The following is a 22,104-nucleotide window of genomic DNA, read 5'->3' on the forward strand; positions in this document are numbered from 1 at the left end:
GGGGCGCAGTCTAATCCAATGCAGAGTTATACACCGCCCAACTCCGTCTAGGAAGTCTCAAGTCTGGGCCTTGAACACATGTCCGAGGGTTATTACAAATCAGACATGCGTGGGCTCTCACATCACGTATACCCCAGTATTCATTCCAGGACAAATCCTCAAATTCTCCCTTTCTGTTCCTTACGAATCCGGAATCGCACGAGACGATTCTATTGAGAAGGAAAACAAAAAGTGTCCTCTTTTAGTCCTCGGTTAGCATCCAAAAGATCCCAACACAGTAACTTGTTTAAAACTAAAATGCTAATCCAGCACCTTGGAAGAGAAGAGAGCAGGCCCAGATATGAATGGAATGGGAGCAACAGCAGACAGGTGCCTGTATGGTTTTTAATGACAGACAACTCTGAAAGCATTGACCTTGATTTCCTGCCCTCGCGCTGGAACAGTGCAGCTATCCAAAGCCAACTGGGTATTCTGGAAGTGAATAGTTTTATAGCCTTGTGCAGAAATCTGGGCAGAGATTCCTGGCCTCGGATCCTCAGTGTCTGAGAGCCGTGCCAGAGGTCTGAGTTGCCAAAGTCAAACAGGAAACTGCAGAGGAAGAGAGCACTTTTCTGCACTCACCATCCCTTCTTTAGTCCTTGGCTTTCTTCAGATAACGTGTCTCTCTGCCAAGAATCCACAAAAGAACTTTAAAAAAAGCATCTAACACTCTTGGCATTTTAAAAAAACTGAAATCCTGTTTTTTTTTCCTTATAGTTGAATGTTCAGATTAGTACATTTAAATGTTATCTTTTATAGAAATTCATAGTGATTGATATTTCTGACAGCTGGCCAATCTAAATGTAAACGTATCAGATGTGTTATGTCTGCAAAGAATTATCTCCCTACTTAGCTTTATGGTATGAACAGGTTATTCGGGCATAATTTCCTTCCTTCCACCTGGTCCAAAAGGTTTCTCCCCAGACTTCCAGGTCTTAGTCAAAGTCCTCGAGTCTGGATTTACTATAGAGAGCTGAACAGTGATGGTTGTCCACTGACGGCACCGTTCACCCACGGATCCCAGCCTGTGAAGCAAGGCAATTACTGGCACAGTGATTCCGTAGCTTGGAACCCCAATTCTGAACATGATTAAGCCCTGAAAGAAGTTTCGAGATACCAGATGTAGACATCATATATTTAAAATAACAGACAGAACGTCTGCTGTATGCAAACTGAGATAAAGCTAAAAGCAATCCATTCTTGAAAACTTCATTAATGAGTAGAAGTCATTCATTGCACAGAAAGATTGAATTTTTTTACAGCGTAAACCTGGGGCAGCATAAGCGGACGTTTTGTTGAAACTCCTGTAAAAGACAATCAAGACAATCAGTATCCAGCCAAGCAATTGTCTTGCAAAGCAGGTGGTCCACCACGCAGAGCCTGACAGACACTCAGACCAAACACACCAAGGGAGAAGACTGGAAAGTGAGAAAGAAGTTTTCCATTGCTCAATAGATCTAGGTGTCTGCAGGTTTTAGCAGGTAATCAATCAATTAACATTACAAGTGGAATGAAAACCAGCATAGCAGAAAAAGTCCGGATATCACAGAACCACATCAAGGAAAGAGTCTTAGTTCAAGGCTTTGTACGATTTTTGCTTTATTGCTAAAAATCAGGGTTATTCCTAAGGCAGATCTTTTTTATAATTTTGCAGATTGCTAGGTCTCAGTGGATAAAACATTGTAAAAATAATTGTTCAGTGAGCTACAGATTTCAGCAAATGTCACGAAGTGCAGAAATTCGGCAAAATACAGCATGAGCATTCATTTCCCCTTCATGTTTACAACTATCAAAATCAATGATCTAAACTGTAACTGGCAGAAAAAATTTTCTTCCTTATTTACAAATTACATACGCAGGATTAAATACATGTATAACACACCACTTATGGAAAAAACAGTGACTTGTATTAATCAGATGCTTTAAAATATACATACGTATCGTACAATCTTTATATATATATAAAGGGGGATGACTAGATTGGTTAAGACATCAGCGCAATTTCAGGCTAGTAGATAGGGTACAGATTTGTCAGCATTTCCAGCAGGTGCTGCTACATGACTAACATGACCAAACAACAAAATGGCCTGTTGCATCAATGTGCTCTTAGAGATGTGATTGTGTCCCCAGGAACAGTACTTCATTTACAGAAAGTCATAAAGTGCTCAATGGTTTTCATCAGCAAACAAGTAGTCATGAATGACACAATGGCACAACTCTCCCAGTGCAGAAAAAAAGACCAAAGGCCCGTGCAAGGTTTACGATTGCTAACAGCCCAAGGGCAGCTGCTTTGCTGTTCTTAGCAGATTGTGGAGCACTTAGACAACATTAGCTTCTATTGTTTAGACTGCAATTAAAAAAAAAACATAAGCTTAACCTCCCTCATCCCCTGGTGTCTCTAATGCTGAGCAGCATAGTTACTCCCAAGCTACACCAACACAAGACTGCAAATTCAAAAACTACAGCAAAAATCAGAAAATAACATTTCTTTGGTTAGCCAACCTTATGAAAAGAGGCAAAAACTATCCCCCTAAAAGCAAGACTTTCTGAAAAGAGTTTGCACGCAGCTACCGTGCCTTCAGCTAGACCAATTACTTTTATATTCAACTGTTTCAGCTCCAAAATGATCAGCGATGTATTCTTTTATTCAAAGCAGGTTCTGGAATACTACATTTAAGCACTCAAAACCACAATACCTTTGTTAAGTCTTTTTCTTTGCAGATTTCTGATCTTTTACTTTCAGCTATGGGTGCAAAACATTCACACCGGTGTCCCAGGACTTAGGAGAGCGGCAGGGATCTTTTAAGCCACAGAAGACGCCTTCTGCCCAACAGCTGAAAAGCTCACCGTTACCTGGTGCAACTGCAGGAGGCCAGAGGTCCCCAAGGGTCTGGAATCCAGCTGGTCTTTTATGTCTCTCTCAGGTATAAACAGCTCCGTGCCAGGCAGAATACCTGAACTATTCCAATTAAGGATTCATTGGAACAACCTCTTTTTTCCACAGCCTTAATCTGTAGGTGACTTAAAAAAAAAAAGACAAAAAACCTGCTGGACTCCAAAACCCTTGGGGCAGATGCTGAGAGCCCTCTGCAGAAGCTTTTTATCACTTTATGCCATAGAATGCATTTTCCAATAGCTGTCCCAAATTATGAACAATAACATGTTGATGAGAAATTTAAAGGACTCCTGACAGTGGCTCCCAAGTTCTTAGGGCTGCAGAATCGTATTGCAATTTCTGGAAATTTTTCAAAGTTGCCCACACAATGCAGAACATGTTCCTGCAAAAGCACCTGACTCTGAAATGCACATCTGAAACTTTCATTGGTAAAAGGCATCGTGTAACCACCACACACTGCTGCAGACACATCAGGTAAAGGGAGTGCAACTCTGTAGCAACACATCAAAACCTGCATTCGTTGATCAACACAATCAAGAGGTGGATAATGCAAAATGCATCACTTAACAGTGGAAATAAATAACAGTAATTTCACTTACAAAATACAGGAATGTACCATTTTTATTTCTGCAGAACACCCAAGTACCGAAAGATTGAGGCACAAAGCAGATCAATAGAAAATCTAAGAAGTATCATACAGCTCTAACAGAAAGGCATCCATTGTTTGTTCCCCTTAGCTCTGTAAACTCTGCAAGAGGAACCCTGTGCTCAAATTCCACATGCCAAACCGTCTTCTTGGAATATTAAAGGTATTGCAATGCCTACTGCCATGTGGTCTCATTTAACCCAGAGTGAAATTAAGACTAATTATAGAGGTGCATACTTCATACAGAAAATATATACAGTATATACATCTTGTCACTATGGTCGATTACAGCCACGCTTCCCCGCCACGTTAGGCAGTTACCATCAACTGCAAGAGCTGCGGCTGCAACTGGAATAACTGGACTCAGCTGCCTCCTGAGAGCACGACCACAGCTCTGCTGGATTTAGGCTACCAAGGCTTTGGCAATCTTGAACCTTCTACACTAGCTTGGCCTTCCTGCTAAATGAAAATCAGTTTTAGGGGCATCACAAACACATCCAGCATTGTACCATCAAGTTGAAATGAAAATATATTTATACAGCATTATACAAACATTGAAATATACAAAAATACACATTTATCTTACTCCCCTAACTTGGACTTGGAAAAGATTTGTTCATAAAGCATCCAACATGATTAAATGCTCTGGACTCCATTGCATTTATAACCACAGGCTACAGCTTTATGAAGGAATTGTCAAATCTTGGAACCTTTAAGGATAAGGCAGAACCATGGAATTCTATCCCTGACTTTTGACGTTGAATATAAGGTACAGTGAATGGTTAAGAATAGGCGTCTATACCACAGCTATCTTCACACTAGACTGGTGGCCACAGAAGGAGGTTTCTGTAACATAAATATAAACCTGTATTACTGGTCTTTATATTCAAAAGGATGTTTATAAAAATGCCTAGGGCCTTACAGTTAAGCTTGGTCTTCCGTTCACACAAACACAGAGGGCTCTTTTACACTACTGTATTGTGCTGTGCTTGATGATAACAGATCCTTTATCTCTTAGTTTGAAAATAAAGACAAATAGGTAACAGGTAAGAAGAATTTCTTTGGCAACTAAAGCACAAACTTCGTAGTAGGTTTTAATCAGTTCTGACGATGTGCTGTTGTATTTTGGTTGGAATCTGTGCATGCCCAGAAGTTAAACCAGATCAAATCAGACAGTTCATTAAAAACTATCAACTAAAAAAGGGACTTGCATCAAACAGTAATTGTGCTTACAATTTCAGTAAACTGTGACATAAACCTCAAAATCTATTCATCTTTAAATGAATCCAGAACCAGTGTTTACCTAATTATGCCCATGGAAATTGGCAAAAAAAATTTTTTAAAGTATTCCATGACCCATGGGCCATATACCTAGAGTGCTGAAGTAGAGTGCCTGAAATGTTATATTCAGGTTTATACTGCCACTCTAGGCCAAAACTGTTGGAATTGCTGTTTTAAATCTAGAAGCCCCCTGACTTGTCCACAAGAATGGCTAAATCACAGACCTGAAATTCAAATTTCTATCACGTTGTAATGTCAGGGGTATTCGTGCAAAGCAAACACTGCACTTGTATTTTCTGGGGGAGTGACCTTAATATGAGCTAATACTCAGGTTATGTAATGGCCGTAACTACTGCACCTATAATTCAAGTCGTTCAAGCAGTGCTGGAAGGAAGAAAATTAAAAATCACTTTGCGTCTCTGAAAGGTCTACTTAAACCGAGTATTACCACCGACGTGGTTCAAGATCAAAGAAACAGTGTAAAACAGTTAAAGTAGTGGTTTTAAGAGCTGCACATCACCAAGGTGATGTAAAATCCAGTGTAGGGCTTTCTACAGCCTTTTACGGCTCCTCACTGCTACCTGCACCATTACAACCTGATTGTGTCGTAGGCGTGACTGCTGATCAGATGATTAGCGTGGTGAATGAAAAGGTCAGGGTTTGCATAAAAAAACAGGAAATAACTGCCTTTCCCATCTAGAACACAATACATATTTGTGGCTTCTTCTGTCCTGTAAAATGCGCATGTAACATACAGTAGAGGGTGCATGTACAAGATGTAGAAATGACCCCAGGACACACAAACCCTCTTCACCAGCATTGGACATTCTACATTCTGCATGCACTGATATCGTACCCATTACTGGAATAAGCTAAAAATGCCTGGGACATATTTTCAACTAAAACAAAATCGTACCATTATTTTACTGCTAATAAGCAGCCTGCCTGATTCCTTCGGATCGTGGTGCAAGCAGTACAATCCGCTGTCTTTTTTCTCTTCGCCGTGCAGAGAAGCAGACACTTCTAAACAAAGAGCAGCACTTGGCTAGCTCCCTTCATTAATGGGCTACGTCTCAAAACGTAGCCTCCGGCTGCTGCTCTCCATCGTCGGCTCTGAGCAGGAAAATCACCAGCACATTCTCACCCCACACCTCCATCACGTTTGGACTCATTACTCTCTTCATGGAAGAATAAAAAGGAAAGCAAAGGGCTTAAAAATTCTTTTAAATAAATAGGAGATGCCACCCACCCTTTCTTTTTTTTCTTTTCCTCCTTAAGTTAATATTAAAACTTTTTTCAGGGGCCAATTAAAAATGACGAATAAAGCCCTTTGCTGCTTTGGGAACCACAGGTGAAAAATAATAATAAAACGACAAATACTAAAATCGTGGAGCTTAATAAAACCCTCCTGCACGTTCTGAATTCACAGTTGATGGGATTGGGGCTGGAGTCCATGTGTCAGAGCAGCAGACCTCTTCCCCACGGGCCCAAAGGAAGGATGTCCGTGTCGCACAACATCCCCCATCATGCCGTGCACCGCGAGACCTGGGCCGCTCACCGCGCTGGCGGCTCAGAAGAAGATGACGTCCTCCTTCGCCACGTCCTCGGAGACTGTGGACGACGAGGGGATGGTCTGAAGAGAGCTGTGGCTGTTCTGTTTCGGAATGCCAGCTTGGCAGACTGGGTGGCCGTCGGAGAAATTGTCCGGGGGGCTAACTGGATCTAGAGGGGAGTTGGGGGGAAAGAAAAAACACAAATTGATGGACAATGTTCATAAATCCAAGGCCACAGCTTTGTCTTCTGTCCACTTTCTTATAAAACAGATCATTCCCGGCCAGCAGGTTTCCTTTCTTTTTTACCTTGCTGGTAGTTTTGGTTGGGGCTGACGGATCTCCTTCCTTTTAACGTCCCCTCCTCTTTCCCCGAGAGTTTGAGGGGCAGGATCTGCTTGCGGTCTGTTGCGGCTGTCGACAGAAAATCAAAGTTTTTTTTTTTTGGCCTTCTGACATCATTGCATAACTGTCACTGCTATGTGGGTTTTAAGAGTGTTAGGATTTCTGCAGTTTGCGCACGGTTGTTAAGAGCGCCACCTACTGGTCCACCAACACCACTTTTCTTTGGACATCTCCCGTACAGGTGTCGTCCATGCCCTGTCTTGCTTAGTTTCCGAGATCAACTTTTGCTACAAAGGCTACAAAGTGGAAATGCTGGTAGAATTTGGTGGACTAAGCTGAAACAGTGGTTTCACACTTCAGCAATTGTGCATCGTAAATATTTGAGTGACATTACAACGCTGAGCTTGCAAAAAGGATGCAGTTCTGATCAGCTTCTAATCACTGTGCAATGAATTATGGGAGAGGACAGCCATCTTTCAGCCCTTCCCAGAATGCAGCATGAGAGCATTTAGGAAAAACACACAACATAAACGTCAATCCTGACTGCTCAGTCTGGAACACAAACTCGTGTTTTTGAGAGGATAAGCGCTGGGATCAGGTCATGTGAGCATCACAGGAAAGCGTCCTCTCCTTCCTAAATATCAGTGCTCAACAAGCAATACCGCTTGACACCACAGGGATGCAGTCTGACCCTCAGGCGGCTCTGACCTGAGCTGTCCGTTCTGTGAGAAGCCTTCCCCTTGCTGCCCTTCTCCTTGCCCTTGCTCAGGGCCAGCTTGGTGGGGATCTGCTGCTGGACGCCGGCCTGCTTGTGCAGCTGGTTGGTGGTGCTGATCAGGTGGATGGGCACCTCGGTCTTGGCCAGCAGCGGGCGCTCGGGGTAATCCGCGCCCGCCACCGACAGGCTGGAACGCCCGGGGGGCTTGCCGGGGGGTCCCAGGTCCCCAGCACCAGCCGGCAAACTCTCCCCATTGAAGCTGGCGGAGTGCGTCAGGTTCTGGAGAAGACGCGCACAGAAAAAATAAGAAGAAGGATAACATGAGAGGGACAATCTGGGAACGCGCTGGACCAATGCTTCAAACCAGAAGACCGATTCCAAGGGGTGGGGACTGGGACTTTCTGAATGTCTGCAAGGGCTCACCCATGGGAGAAAGAGAAACAGTGTATTAAATGAGTGAAACTGTGGTTAATGCAAGGAATTGTGTGCTAATGCAAAAGAGAAACAAAAGATGGAAAGAAGCACCATGCAACGCTTCAGCCTGGAAACCATATATTATATCCCTTTATAAATTTCCTACTGGGACTGTTGCGAGGAACTGCCACATTCAAACAGGAATTCAGCTCTCGTTAACTTGTTAGAAAAAAAAAGCATTGCAATTAGCCGTCCATTTTCAGTCACCGCTTAATCTAATACAGGGTGGCAGGGAGCTGGAGCCCAACCCGGCAAGCAATTCACCCTGGAAGGGACGCCAGTCCATCGCAGGACACACACACTCATGTTGATCAAAATGGTGTGTTTTTCCCTGAAGTCTGATTGCAGCCAATCCAACCTCATGTAATAACTTTGTCTTCAAAGAGCAGAATTAATACATCATATTAAAGAGGCCCCTACCTCTTGCTTCTCAAGCGGTTTGTAACACCTGAAGTTTTTAAGGCAGGCTGTGTTGCAACACAAAAACCATTACATGAGAAGCACGGCTAGCACGCATTTTCAGCCTAAGAAAAGTACCATTCATTCTATCCAACGATCAGATATTTCCAGATCAGTAGAGTGCATGACATCATAACAGAGAACACAGTCTCTACTGTATCACTCATAGGCCTCCTAGGTGGTCCTTGTCCCAACATTTTAAAATAACTGATCACCAGTTTTTCATTTTTTTTGCAGAACAAGGACTCAATATATTCAAAACAGAAGAGCAAGTTTGAACTTTTTTAGTTCTCTCACAAACAGGATTTGTCGTTCATTAATTTTCTCATCAAGCTCAAAACTGCACATAGCTCCAGTCCTCAAAATGCCACACAGCTGTTACACTGCAGCACCCTGGGGCTGTGATGTTAAGTAAACCCACGGGTTGTTCGGCAGAAACGCAGGCATGATACTCCACACAAACCACAGCATGCGCGAACACAACGCAGACACAGCTGGGTTCTCTGCACATCTGGACAACGTGAGACACAGATCATCTCAAAAAGAGCTGAAGGCCCGTCATTCGCACCTGCACGGCTTTTAGGTTCTTGCCTGGAAACATTCACAAAAAAAAATTCTCAAAATCTACACAGAGAGCACATTGTATAGAGAAGGCACCCAACTTTCCCAGGAGGAGGTGTGTGGAAACAGATGTTGCATTGTTTCCCTTTTCAAGGTGCCTTCAAGAAAGGCAGCCTTTCAAGGGTGTAGAGAAGAAACAGGGGCACAAACGCCTGACTGACATCACATAAACAATAACTGCTGGTTACCATCCAGTACCGGCAGTAATGAAAAGCTTCTTTGTTGTAATACTATGTTGTGGTTTCAGGTACTGAAACTCCTTAGGTACTTGATCAGCAAGTTCTCATTTAAACATCTGCAGACAGACTGCATGGAACGCCTAAAGGAAATTTTTCCAAGAGCGTCAGTAACCTTAAATCATTTAAGAACTGACATTTAACAGGGGAGCTGTTCGACACAATGCCCTTCCAATACGCTGCATTTCATAAATTTATTACAGTCAAGCTATCTAATCAAGCCGTGCAATTAACATAAAATTCAAAACCTTGGCGTTTAATCAAAGGTACAGTACTTTACAAGCGCACGCTGAGTATCAGCTATTATTCAGTTAGAAAAAGATTTTATCAGCTGGCTGGGCCGATGCCACGCCAGTCGTTTTGGTTAATGAATGAAGGTGTAAACGCCCATGCCCTACAAAGGGATTAAAAGTAATCTCGATCGGTAATCAAAGTCCCAGCTCACAATTCGCTCACTCCTGGAGAAATGCATTTAAGGGAAACAACAGACAAAGGCTTTCTGCAGTGACAGGATCTCCTGGACTGGTTTCAGCTGATCGACAGGGTTTAAGAACCCAAATGTGGCCCCAAAAAAACTTTTAAAACTCTCGTGCGTGGCTCTAAAGTCATCCATCTCTGGGCACTTTCATGAATATTTATGGGTTGCTTTGTTTAAATCCCAGAGAAAAATAAAACCCTAAGGATGATTACTCTCTGTCCACAACAGGAGGGTGAAGGACAAATACCGAGAAGAAACTGGTGATTGCGGTTTGAATGTACGGTACATGTCTGAGCATAGTCTGCACATTTCCCTGACTACATACTGAAGAATCCAGGTGGCTGACCAACTATGTGACTTACAGAAAGTGGGAAAATCCCCTGGTGTGAAGTGTGGTGCTGAAAACTGGCTGAACATTTGCAATTCAAACAGATGTTCGACGAGCACTCATTTTACAGCAATGCAGAAAGAACATATGATGCTCTAATGAATGTTTAATTTTCTAAAAACCAGGGTGATACACTCCCAGAATTTAGCACCTTCAGCTCGGCTAGATGGATGACACTGTGGATTATACAGGCGTTAACAGGAGGTTGTGCAAACAGGACAGCAGCTTCGTGAAACACAGGGCAAAAAGTGAATTGCACCCGAGCAAAGACACTAGCCACTAAAGGCCATTACTGGCAATTCACTGGAGTCTATTTTAACTGGCCAGCCTTTGGAAATATATGAAGTCAGAATCTACTTTGCACTTCAATGTGTGAAGTGATTCTAAGGTGAAGAGCCAGGAGCCCCCCTGTAAAACAACCTACATAAACCTGCACACTGCAGCTGTGCAAGTCAGGTGTTTATCTAACCGAATGTACCAATTTAACTGCTGAACAACACTCATTATTCACAATAAATTACAGTTTACAAGAACACAGTGGTGCAATTACTTACAAAGACAAGGGTGGATAGAGCTATTTTTTGCTCCGTAATAATAAAAGGTGCAACTGCCTTTGAACTGAACTTGTTCAAACAGCAATACATTTACGTTGCAAAATCTAACAGAGACCGCGAGCAAGAGGAACAAGAAACTCCTAATTTGCACTCTGAGAAATGGAGTAATTTGGCAACATCTTATTCCACACAGGCCTGTCTCAGAATCAATTAGGTCTTTTAGGGTTTTATGTGATGTAATCAAGGACTGCACTGTTCTTCCTAAAATATCCCACTCGTCTCCTGAGATAATGCATACCCTTTTGATGCATCCAGCCTTTTCCACAATAGTCTGCTTAGCAGATCTGTGAGTAACTCAACTTTCTTCCTGCCCGAATGCCCAATACTTTTAAAGCATAATGTAACAGGTGCAATAGAATGTTTTTTAAATAAATGCAATAACATTTCCACTTCAGCATTTTATATATACAGGGAAAGCTTTCAAAATGTATCAAATGAATAACTTGAAAATTTTTTTTTAAATGGCTCAATAATAAATAATAAATAATAAAGTTACCTGTGTCTTCAGTTACACTAAAAATCATTACAAATACTGTATTTTTCCACTAGAGAAAAAGCTTATGTAAGCTTATGTAAAGAAGAATTCATTGTAACACCTTCTCAGCATGGATCCATGAACTATGAGACAGATGGGTTGTCATAGCAATTGGCTAATTGAGAAAAAAAGTGTCCGCTAGCTCGGATTGCAAGCAATCTGGTACCAGACTGTAAAAAGGCAAGAGTTACAAATTCAGAAAGACATTAATCTCACGGGCTCCATTGCCTCTGTGGAATGGGGGTAGGAGGTCAAGTCTTTTTTTAAAGATGGCACAGGTAACAGGAGACTGAGCCTGACCCCAAAAGAAATACAGAGCTCATTCATGCCAAAGTAAAATACCCACGGGGTCAAGCATCTGTTCGACGGTCACAAAGTTTTCAAGAATGGCTGGCTTAAATTGCCCAGACTGTATTGCACTTTTTGATCAAGTGGCCTCTCAAAGCGCATCATCTTCATATCAAAAAGCTCCTGACTATTCTATTGCACCCTTTCTATTATTGTACAATTTTCATCAATTTTATTGCCTTTTTATTTACGTCACTCTGTCTTGTACTTTTGAAGTGTTTTCTTATGTGCCAGTGACAAGCAACGATGCACGTCCTCTCAGATAAGGGTGTGACCTAATTAACACACGCTGCTAAAATCACATCATTATGCTTGCCTACATTTGCTACACAGGTTTATAGGCAATGCCTGGTAAAAAAAGGAACATTTTAAATGGGTTTTTGTCTTAAGAAGGGTACAGTGAATTACCATTGAGAGCACCAGTCCTCAGGTCAGGCACAGATGAACTACGCAATAGCTGTCAATGAAGAATAAAGGTCAGTACTATCCAAGGGCTGCTTGGGCTATTCATTGTTGTGCAATAAAAGGAGACACTGAGTAAAACGCTGCTTCTCCGTCAGCTGACTCCAGGCTCTTACAGGAAAGGTGGCCAAGGCAGCAAAAAAATGTGCGTGAAGAATAAACTCATATGTACTATAAAACTATAAGCAAAGCACAACAAAAAAAAAAAACAGTAAAGTATTTCAAAGAATGCCTGATCAGATGTGATCCGACTAGAAATAACCAGAATGTTATCACACTTGAGGTTTCCTCAGTAATGCTCTCGGATTAAAATCTCATTTAAAACCTTGCAAGCCAAGCCCAACTAACTCAAGCAATGCCATCAGTGCCCCGCAGGTCACCACCATAACCCGGTTAGTGGCATCTTCCTAGAACTATCCCAGAAAAACAATATGTTCACTACAAGGTACGATCGTTAGGATGATAATTTCTGTCTTCTCCTTTCGAGAACACATGAGCGTGCTCATTCAGATTCGTTTCTGGATGTTTTTCCCCAAGATCACCACAACAAAAACGCCTCCTGTTGTGCGTGGCCATTCCTAAGAGAGAAGCAGCCGGCACTCAAACACAGCCTAGCGGAAAGCGACAACTTGGAAACTCTGGCAGACACGGTCGAGCCCTCACGGACTTCAAAAGGGCCTTAACTGAGCTTCAAAAGGAAGGACTTATCAAGAACTCGCATCAGTCACTGAACTGCAGCCCCTATTGCCACTGATGAAAAGCGACTGCAGCCCCTATTGCCACTGACGAAAAGCGAGCCAGGGCAGAGCGCGTGATCACTTTGTGTTTTCTCTCTGCTGGGGTCACCTGAGCTCAGCTGTAAATGCACGAGGCTTTTGAATGACTCCCCCTTTTCTAGTTTTGGAGAATTAGCTCCGGACCAACCAAACAGACAGCTGGTCACTGCACTACGCTGGCAGACTCGTCCCTACCGAAAACAATCCAGAAACCTTGCGCACAGCTGTTTGTCTAAGTTTAGTTAAGTAACTAAATGTCTCCTTTAGACTGGGCTGAACTGGGGCCACGTTCAAAGACAATGGGACAATGGGAGTCTACAGCCTGTGAAAACAAGGACAGAATCACGTGCTGACAATCTTAATAATGCCCTGGGTGATCAGACTTAAGCATTGTTCCTGGAATCACATCCCTTCCGCTGAAAGGTTCTGCATCGCTCGCCAGATAAAGAAAAATGAAATGTAATAGTTCCACAGAATAGATTTCCCCCGTGGGCTGGTTTCGAGCTGACACAGATGCTGTACCTCTAGTACATCTTTCCCATGGCGATCCCTTTGTTATCTTACAGCCCGTTGGTAAACAGGTCTCGCAAGACGGTGATAAACAGGTACAGCCGTGGCTACCAGCCAGCACGCTACACTGTGACGCATTGTTCAGTAGCACACAGCCCCGGGCTCCTGCTATATTTATATAAAGTTTGATCCCACGCAGATGAGAGCGTGGGAACGAGCTCTGCACATACGCCGTGCTTTTAATCTCGCCTCCCCCGACACAGTTTATTTTGGAAGCCAAAGAGGAGAAACAAAAGCCTAAGAGCTGCAGGACCAAATGTAAAATTCCACCCCTGAACAGATAAGAAGAGACTAAATTTTCGTGTGTGAGGTACATGGGTTAATGTGTATTATAAAAGGATTGTCATGTAAAGACGTGTATTTAAAATTGCATTTTTGGTTTTCTACAATTAAAAATTTAAAAAGTCACCCTCCTACCTGCAGTCTGCTATCTTCAATATACAGACCTTGCAAAAACTACATACTAACAAACTGAGATTTTCTGAATTTGTTCAGTAATAAGTATTTACTATTTCCTAACAACTGAAACTTGATGGTTTCATTGAAACTTCAATTGCAGTCAAGCAGGGAGCGAGCTAGAGGGCAGAATGGCAATCAGGACACAAGTTTCCCATGCAGGATGATTGCAGGAAAAACAAGAAGGCAAGATGACCACAGGAGAGAGCCGAGAGGAGCCAGCGGAACTCCAGCGGACCTGCGCCCTCACCGGCCTGGGGTCCAAGATGGACAGCGGAGGGTTGGCGATGGTCTTGTGCTTCTTGAACCTCTTCTGCTGCTGCTCCAGCCTCTCCTTCTCCCTCTCCACGGCCTGGGCGGACTCCCGCAGCCTCTCCAGGTCCTGCTGGTACTTGAGCCGCTGCTGCTCCAGCTCCTCGCGCTGCTGCTCCAGCTGGGCCTGCAGCCGCCGGCCCTCCTCCTCGCGCCGCCGCAGCCGGGCCTCCTCCTCCTCGGCCTGCAGCCGCTGGCGCTCCCGCTCGCGCTCCCAGCGCCGCTGCTCCTGGCGCAGCTGGCCCTGCAGCTTCTGGAAGTGGGCCAGCTCCTCGCGCTGCTTCTCGAAGTTGCGCTGCTTCTCCTGCTCCAGCAGCCCGTTGCCCCGGGCCCGGCCCGGCCTGTCCCGCTCCGGCAGGCTGGCCCGCTGCAGCTCGATGTAGCTGTCCTGGTGGGAGACGATGGCCTGGCGCCACCGGGTGGGGGAGATCAGAGATCGGACAGAATTCCGCCAGTGTCTGCAAACTGGGCTGCGATTTTTTCAGAACTCATCTGGAACTTGCTATGTGCTCCCAGTGTGTTTAATAATTTTTAGAAAAATAGTCAAGAGCTCCAAAACATTTTCTATTTACCCAAATGACACAATATATTTTCGTTATACTTTAAGGCTTCTGAATGCAAAAGAGCAGAATTTGAAATACTCTTCGCAACAGAGGTGCAGGACTGAATGTAAAATGACCCTCCTGCTCTTTCAATACACAGACCTTGCAAACAAGACATACTAACAAATTGCAATATTTTTAATTGGCATTCAGTAATAAGTATTTACTATCTACTAACAGCACAGTTACTGTGCTGTAACTTTACAGTTTCAATTGCAGTCAAGCAGGCAGTGATCTAGAGGGCAGAATGGCAATCAGGACACAAGTTTCTCATGCAAGATGATTGCAATAAAAATAAGAAGGCAAAAAAGACCACAGACTCTTTTTCTTTATACTTAAAGGCATCTGAATGCAAAAGTAGAATTTGAAATACTCTTAGCAACAGTTTCTAGTATTAACTGGAAGTTCTAAATAAAACCCCTCAGGTCTCCACCCAGTAAGCAGGCTAAAATTGACACTAACTCGATTAATTTCTTTTAAAAACAATTCTGCCCAAATGGAGCTTAATATTCATAAACATTTTACCTGGAGACTGTAAAGTCGCTGTGAAAGCATCAACACTCGATCGAAAAACTATAAAAAAAGAAAAGAATATGTTTAATAGGGCAAGTATCTCTTAAACCTTTTGAAAAGTTAGGCTCATTGGGAAATTCAAAGTACAGGATGACTTATTTTGCTGTCCAATAAACTGTCCACATCATACAGGTAATATTTCAGTTCCAGTATTTCAGTTACCTTTTTAATTTACAGACCTTACAAAACAATTAGAAGAATTTTAGCAGCCTTAAAGAGCTCTGATAAGAGGTGCCTTGCTCTGCTCAGATTTCCAAGGTAAAGGAATGAGGAAGCCAGGATTTCACAGTTGAAAGGAATTAAGTATTCTGAACTGAATTTCTGACATTCTTCTAAATGAGGCTCTGAAAACCACAGATTTGATTCCCACACATTCATTACATAACTTCCTAACTTGAAATGAATGTGAAGGAACTTCGACAAGATCTCTTCCTTGTGTCAACTTTCAAAAAAGAGAAACCAGAACAGAGGAATACAATTCACAGTTTTGTTAGTTTGGGGTTTTACAGAAGACTGGCTACTCACTCCACAACTATTTGCCGTCTATGCACGGCTCCATAACGTATTTGATACCTAAGCACACGCCAAGATTATGCTGTAGCCATCAAGTCTTGACCTCCAATGGCAAATATTAGTTACCTCTGCTTCTGGGAAGGAACTGTTCCAGATAGGGGTCCAACTGCTTTCAGAGGGCTCATCAGCCTGGAAAAATAACCCAAGCATTTAAAAGGGAACAGCTCTGAAACATGGTGATAAAAGCACACGAGGATGATTTGGTTTCTGCAATACCGAACACTACATCGCAATATAGCCAAGAATCACTGAGCAAGTTTTGCCACACCAATTCTTATTGGCCTCTAAATGGAAGCAGAAAAAAAAAATCCATCTAACACTGAGAAGACCCAAGTGACAGAAAGAATCATGTTTGCATCCCTTCCACTGCATCAGTCACAGTCTGAATGGAGCCCAGGTCTCTCGGTGCTCTGCCAGGAATGTGCTCTTATACATTTACCGACTGTTCCAGAGTTTCACGGCAACAGATCTCCTTCAGCTGGGGGTCAGAGCTCGCTCTCTGGCTCCGTTCTCTGGGCCTGTCGCTTCCGCTGTAGGTTTTCTTAATGCTGCCACCTACCAAGAGGCAGACAATCACTTAAGAGCTTCACATGCTGCAAGCTAGAGGTCGGCAGAGAGTACGGAGAGGCCAAATCAGCATTCTGTTATTAATTATGAATCTTTCACCTAACTAAACCCCAACACGCAGGTCGGTGAGGTGCACCACATTAAAATTTACACGCAAGTCCTATTTTAACGCTGACATACAGTTTAGATCCACTGTACAAATCTGGACGCAGGATGCTTAAGATAAGACGAACATTCCAATGTTGAGCAACACTCAGCCAGGCTAAAACTGCAAAGGGTAAATCTGACCAGTCATGGTTTATGCACCACGAGTTTGCATAAACAACCGTTCCTTGCTTTTGATTACTATTTCTTTGACAACTTTGCACGAGGGGTGCAAGTGCTACAAAATCAAGAAGCAACTCATTAGATGCAAGAGAGACGTCATGTATGTGCGTGCATCTGCATGTATTTCACATGTCTGCAATAAGGGCTAATCATATCTTAAGCTTCAGTGGAAAGTTCTGATCCCTTACTTTTATTCATGATGGTGGGGCTGCTGTCATACCCTCCAAAGGTGTCTGCTCGCCGTGGCAACCCATAGGATCCCTGGGACTCCCCCGAGGGCTGGGAGGCACTTTTAACCCCGGAGGACAAGAGAGATTGAAGAATCTCCACTGAAAAGCAAAAGCATGTTCGATTTAGAGCTTCAGTCAGGTGACTTAACTGCACAAAAGAATCAAGTCTCTCAGGCGGTTCAACCAATAAAGATGGTAGCTCAGTTGATCGCTATAGCAAGATGGCATTAGTTCATTACTTGCTGGCTGCGACTGACATTCTCCGGGCAGCCGTGCACAACTGGTTGAGACCGACCCGGAGCAGTGCTGGGAATAATCAGCTAGGAATCAGTCGCCCTCTCACCGCCTGCTGCAAAGTCACCTCCTGCAAATATCTAGGGGTCTGCAGGCATACAGTGACATCAAGGAGAGATGCACCACTCCTCCAGTTAGCAGCAACTCCCAGTCAGGAGCTGTGGCAAGCACAGCCAGTGAAATAATGAACATTGGAGGAGCAAGTCTGAATGACTCATTCTCAGCAGAAAAGGCTGTGGATAAGCCAAGTCCTAAAACCACCACCGTTTCCAGAGCGGGAGTGGGGTATATATTTAAAAACAACCTGCAATTCCAAATTTCAATAAGAAACAACGGGGGGGGGGAAACACAGCATCCTCGCAAAACCCCCCAGCAGTCCGCTCCTGCTGCTCCTGCACCCCTACCTTCAGCGATGGCTCCCCTGAGGAGCTGCTCCCCTTGGCTGAGGTCTGCGGAATCTCCCCGGAAAAGCAGGCGGGTGCGTGACGCCAGATTTGGGTCCTCGTATCCCATTATTTCTGCGATCTCGGCAAAGATCTGCAGCTTATCCGTCAGGCCCTGCAGAATCTGGCTGTCCTTCTGACTCAAGCGCTCTGGTGAAATAACATCACAAGACATGCCGATTGCATGTAGCATTCTTACATGTGAAGACGCAGCAATTACACATGAAAGTTCCATGCTTGGGAAATGAACCACACTGAATGGTTTCATATTTACATATAAAATACAGGTGGAACAGCAAGCTTATCCCTTTATTTGGCGGCATTATAGTGTAAGAAAGAGCAACATCAAAGGGCATATGGATCAAAAGTTCATGAAGTTTCTGTTAGGGGTTAGTGTGAATAGTTTATGCCACCTAGTGTCTAAATGCCATAGTACACGTTGCTCTTTCAGTAAGGGCAGACCGCCATCTTGTGGTTACAACGGGAGGTGCACTAACATTGCCAAGGAACACGCAAACAGGAAATGGTTTCAAAATGGTTCAAAATCTAATTTCAGCGCTCAGGAGAACAGTCCAGCCCAAGACACTTGCTCTTTACTTTACACGGAATTGACCTCTAACACATCCTGTTCGCTCTCCGAATACCTAAGCAACAAAGGTCAAGACATTCCTCTCAGCGGCAACCCCCACACATGCTTGCTCTGAAGGAAAACGGGTGTCGTCGCGGCACCGTGCCGGCCCATCAGTGAATGTCATCTTTTGAAAATATCTACAGCCATGCATTTGGGAGAAATTACAGTCGGGGAGATTAATGCCACACTGGCCTGGAGAATTAATTAGCTGTTGATTTACATGCAAGAGGCAATGTTTCTATTAAGAGGGCACGATACAAACATTCAAGATCCCCAAAAGGCTTTGACAAATTCAGCCCTGCAGACTTCTTCAGGATGAAGAGTGAAACAAACTAGAGGGCACAAGTGGCAACTACATGGAGGAGCAATTAAAACCCTCAAGGGGTGGTGGGCGTGTGGAACAAGCTACTTAGCCAGGCTGTTGAAGCCGATAACCTGGCTTCCTTCAAGAAACGGGCAGGATCCTCTGATCAATCAGCCACTGACTACCAAACAGACCAGACGGGCTGATGGCCTCCTCTCATTTATTCCAGTTCTTACGTTGTTTAGCTGCATTCTTGCAACAGCACATGAACGATAAATTAGCGGCATAAATGAGGAGTCATCTAAAAATAACTGCTTATTTGAATTCCAGGACATGTGGTGTCTGCTGGGTACCTGGCGCAGCCTTCCCAGGATGCATCCTTAGCATATTTCCAATAGCATACCTACTGGATCTCCAGATCTTCCCTCATTTGCTCAGTCCTGTTTGTCCAGAAACACTAGCTTTTTGAGAGGATAAGAGTTAGGATTCCAGGATCTGTCATCCTGCGATCTTTTTGGGGGACATTTGTGGGAGGGTAAAAGCAGCGGAAGACTTACAATGCAGTCACATTGCTGTCAAGTCAAAAAAAAGTCACAACTGCTGCAGTATAAAAACTCATTGTGCGATGCAATCAGTGACAACTCCTTCCAGCCTGGGGGGGTGAGGGGTGGGTTGAAATACCTTGCAACTCCTTTATTTTGGCAGCTCGTGCTTCTTCCTCCTGATCGGTGAAAAGCCCTTCCTCCATGTCAGGACAGCTGTAGATGGAAAGATGTTTTTAGAAACTAAATCAATCAGGAGTTCAAAACAGCCTTAGCTTAAACCTCCACAGTTTAGCATTACTAATTTTGCCATCCCAAATCCTACTCCTTTGGGTCCCTGAGCAAGGCCCTGAACCCCAACTGCTCCAGGGGCGCTGACCCTGCGCTCTGACCCCAAGCTTCTCTCCCTGTCTGTGTGTCTCATGCAAAGCAAGCTGGGGTATGCGAAAAGACGAATTCCTAATACAAGAAATTGTATAGGGCCAATAAAGTGCTCTTATTTTATCTTTGCCAAAGCCTCATCTAGTACAGAATGTATACTGATTTCATTGTAAAAACCTTATGATATCCCTATAAAAGGGTGGAAATCTATTGAGACTGAAGGGATCTTACTTCTCCACAGCCTGCCGGATGACGGCCATCCAACTGTTGCGCTCTTCCTTGGAAGAAGTGTGGATTTCATACATCTCGGGCTCATTGGAGGAAGCACAGATCAGGAACATCCCTTTCTCCTCATGGGCTACTTCCCGAACAATGAGCTTTTGCAGGGAGATAACTGCAGGCTTGTTATCCTGACAAGAATCACATTAAAGATGTTATTTCATGAGGGAAGGTGCGTAAAACCATGAAACTGTCTACGACTCTTCAAAAAAAAGAACTTGTTGGAATACACACCACGGTGGAAAATGTATATTTCTGGTCCTTTTCTTGTAATAACAAAAGCACATCTGAGAAGAGCAGGGCAAGAATATCTGCAAGAAAAGTTAAAAAAAAATCAGTACTTAACTACAGCATCTGATCAACTTTAACAGGCATCAATGCAGTTGAAGCTGCCATTCGCTGTGGGAATGTGACCCAAATGTGAGATTTTGCAGGAATTAAAGATGACAAACAAAATGACGGGGTGCTCTTTAAAATAAAAGGCAATGATGAAAGCCATTAGGAGGTTCGGTGTTTTTAAACTCACTACAAAACCCGCAAAACACAACTGCAAATCTAAACCACTGACCCCTTGACCTCATCTTCCCTGCTTCCCCACAAGGCTGCAATCCGACTGACCGATTCTGCACCTAAACCTAGTTTTCCTTACTACCAGACCACTTCTTCCTACTCTGGAGAATACTGACCTTTAAGGCGCCCCGAAGCTGCTCTCCAGTTGACGATCCCCTCGTGTAAGAGCTTCCTCCTGACAATGTCCTCGCGGCGAAACACCCGCCCGTCCTTGAACTTGCCCGAGGACTTGGGCTCCATCTTGCCGGCAATCTCCTGCAGCCTCGTCATCTTCTCGTACTCGTTCACCCGGGCATCCACCTGCGTGATGGTGTCTTTGATGAGGCCCAGCGCTCGCTCCAGCTCCTCGTGCTCCTCCGTGCCAGCTGGGGATGGAAACAGCGCCAGGAGCAAAATCAATCAGCGCCTTTTAATCCGACGAGTGTCAATTCGGTCCCGGAACCACATGCTTAGCTCAGACAAATGCCATTTCGACAAGTCTGAAGCTATGTTTCCACATGTGTTTTTAGTTCTCAATGCCAAAATACCCTAAGAGACTCAGTACTAAAGCAGGGACCAAATTTGTAATAAGTGCTCATTTGATCATGAAAGCCTGACTAAAATTTCAAAAAGCAGAAGATTTCAACATTTCTCCCTCTCTTCTGGGCCAGCAGCACCCTGGTCGGTACCTGGATGGGAGACCTCCTGGGAAAGCTAAGGCTGCAGCTGGAAGAGGTGTTAGTGGGACCAGTAGGGGGCGCTCACCCTGCGGTCCATGTGGGTCCTAATGCCCCAGTATAGTGACGAGGACACTAGATTGTAAAAAGGCTCCGTAATTCGGATGAGTAAAACCAAGGTCCTGACTCTCTGTGGTCTTTAAAAATCCCAGGGCGTTGCTCAAAAAGAGTAGGGGTGTAACCCAGTGTCTTGGCCAAGCTTCCCATTAGCCTTTACCACTCATGGCCTCCTAATAATCCCCATCTCTGAACTGGCTTCATCACTCTGCTCTCCTCCCCACTGAGAGCTGGTGTGTGGGGAGTGGACTGGCACACTCTGCCTGCCACTGCCTCATCCAGGTGGGGCTGCACACTGGTGGTGGTGAAGGGGATCCCCATTACCTGTGAAACACTCGGAGCACAGTGTCCAGAAAAGTTCTACGGAAGTGTAAGGATATTATTACCTTCTGTATTGTGCAGAATCCGCTCCACAAGGACGGGATACTTTGTGATGCGCTGCGTCACCAACAGTATGCACTCTGGAACACCTAATCGCCGTACTATGGAAAGGTTGTTGATTTTCTGGGGAGGAATAAGGACAGTTGTTAAGGCACTGTTAGTAATATACCTGCAATAAGACATTCAAATTATAAGAGCAGGCATCAAGGCTGCAGTTATACTCTGTACCAATCACTTCACAAAGGCAAATCACCTTAAGCCTAAGCTATGATGCCACTTAACGACAAAATCTGTAATGAAATGCAATTTTAACTACAAAAAGTGTATAGCTCTCACTTTTCCTGGCTGCCTTTGATCTAAATACACAATGTGTTTTCAGACATCACCCAGGGACATTAAACAAATGAATTCCTGTTATGTTATTTTTCTC

At 44.0% G+C, this 22,104-nt stretch overlaps 1 protein-coding gene across 2 annotated transcripts in view; it reads right to left on the minus strand.

The window, feature by feature from the left end:
- Nucleotides 1-1,613: 1,613 nt before the first annotated feature.
- Nucleotides 1,614-22,104, minus strand: part of arhgef18b (Rho/Rac guanine nucleotide exchange factor 18b) — a 64,050-nt gene continuing 43,559 nt past the window's right edge. For both annotated transcript variants that reach the window (XM_088907507.1, XM_088907508.1), the window contains 14 exons: nt 21,680-21,797; nt 20,637-20,885; nt 20,185-20,261; nt 19,903-20,081; nt 19,430-19,506; nt 17,775-17,963; nt 17,035-17,175; nt 16,392-16,507; nt 16,019-16,081; nt 15,332-15,379; nt 14,143-14,610; nt 7,466-7,754; nt 6,722-6,826; nt 1,614-6,584 (listed from right to left, as the gene is read on the minus strand). In XM_088907507.1, the coding sequence (XP_088763633.1) occupies nt 6,433-6,584; nt 6,722-6,826; nt 7,466-7,754; nt 14,143-14,610; nt 15,332-15,379; nt 16,019-16,081; nt 16,392-16,507; nt 17,035-17,175; nt 17,775-17,963; nt 19,430-19,506; nt 19,903-20,081; nt 20,185-20,261; nt 20,637-20,885; nt 21,680-21,797 (2,271 nt within the window). In that variant the 3' untranslated portion in view covers nt 1,614-6,432. The remainder of the gene's footprint in view (nt 6,585-6,721; nt 6,827-7,465; nt 7,755-14,142; nt 14,611-15,331; nt 15,380-16,018; nt 16,082-16,391; nt 16,508-17,034; nt 17,176-17,774; nt 17,964-19,429; nt 19,507-19,902; nt 20,082-20,184; nt 20,262-20,636; nt 20,886-21,679; nt 21,798-22,104) is intronic.

The sequence above is a fragment of the Atractosteus spatula genome, chromosome 28, assembly GCF_055471065.1.
Source record: "Atractosteus spatula isolate fAtrSpa1 chromosome 28, fAtrSpa1.hap1, whole genome shotgun sequence".
Classification (NCBI taxonomy): Eukaryota; Metazoa; Chordata; class Actinopteri; order Semionotiformes; family Lepisosteidae; genus Atractosteus; species Atractosteus spatula.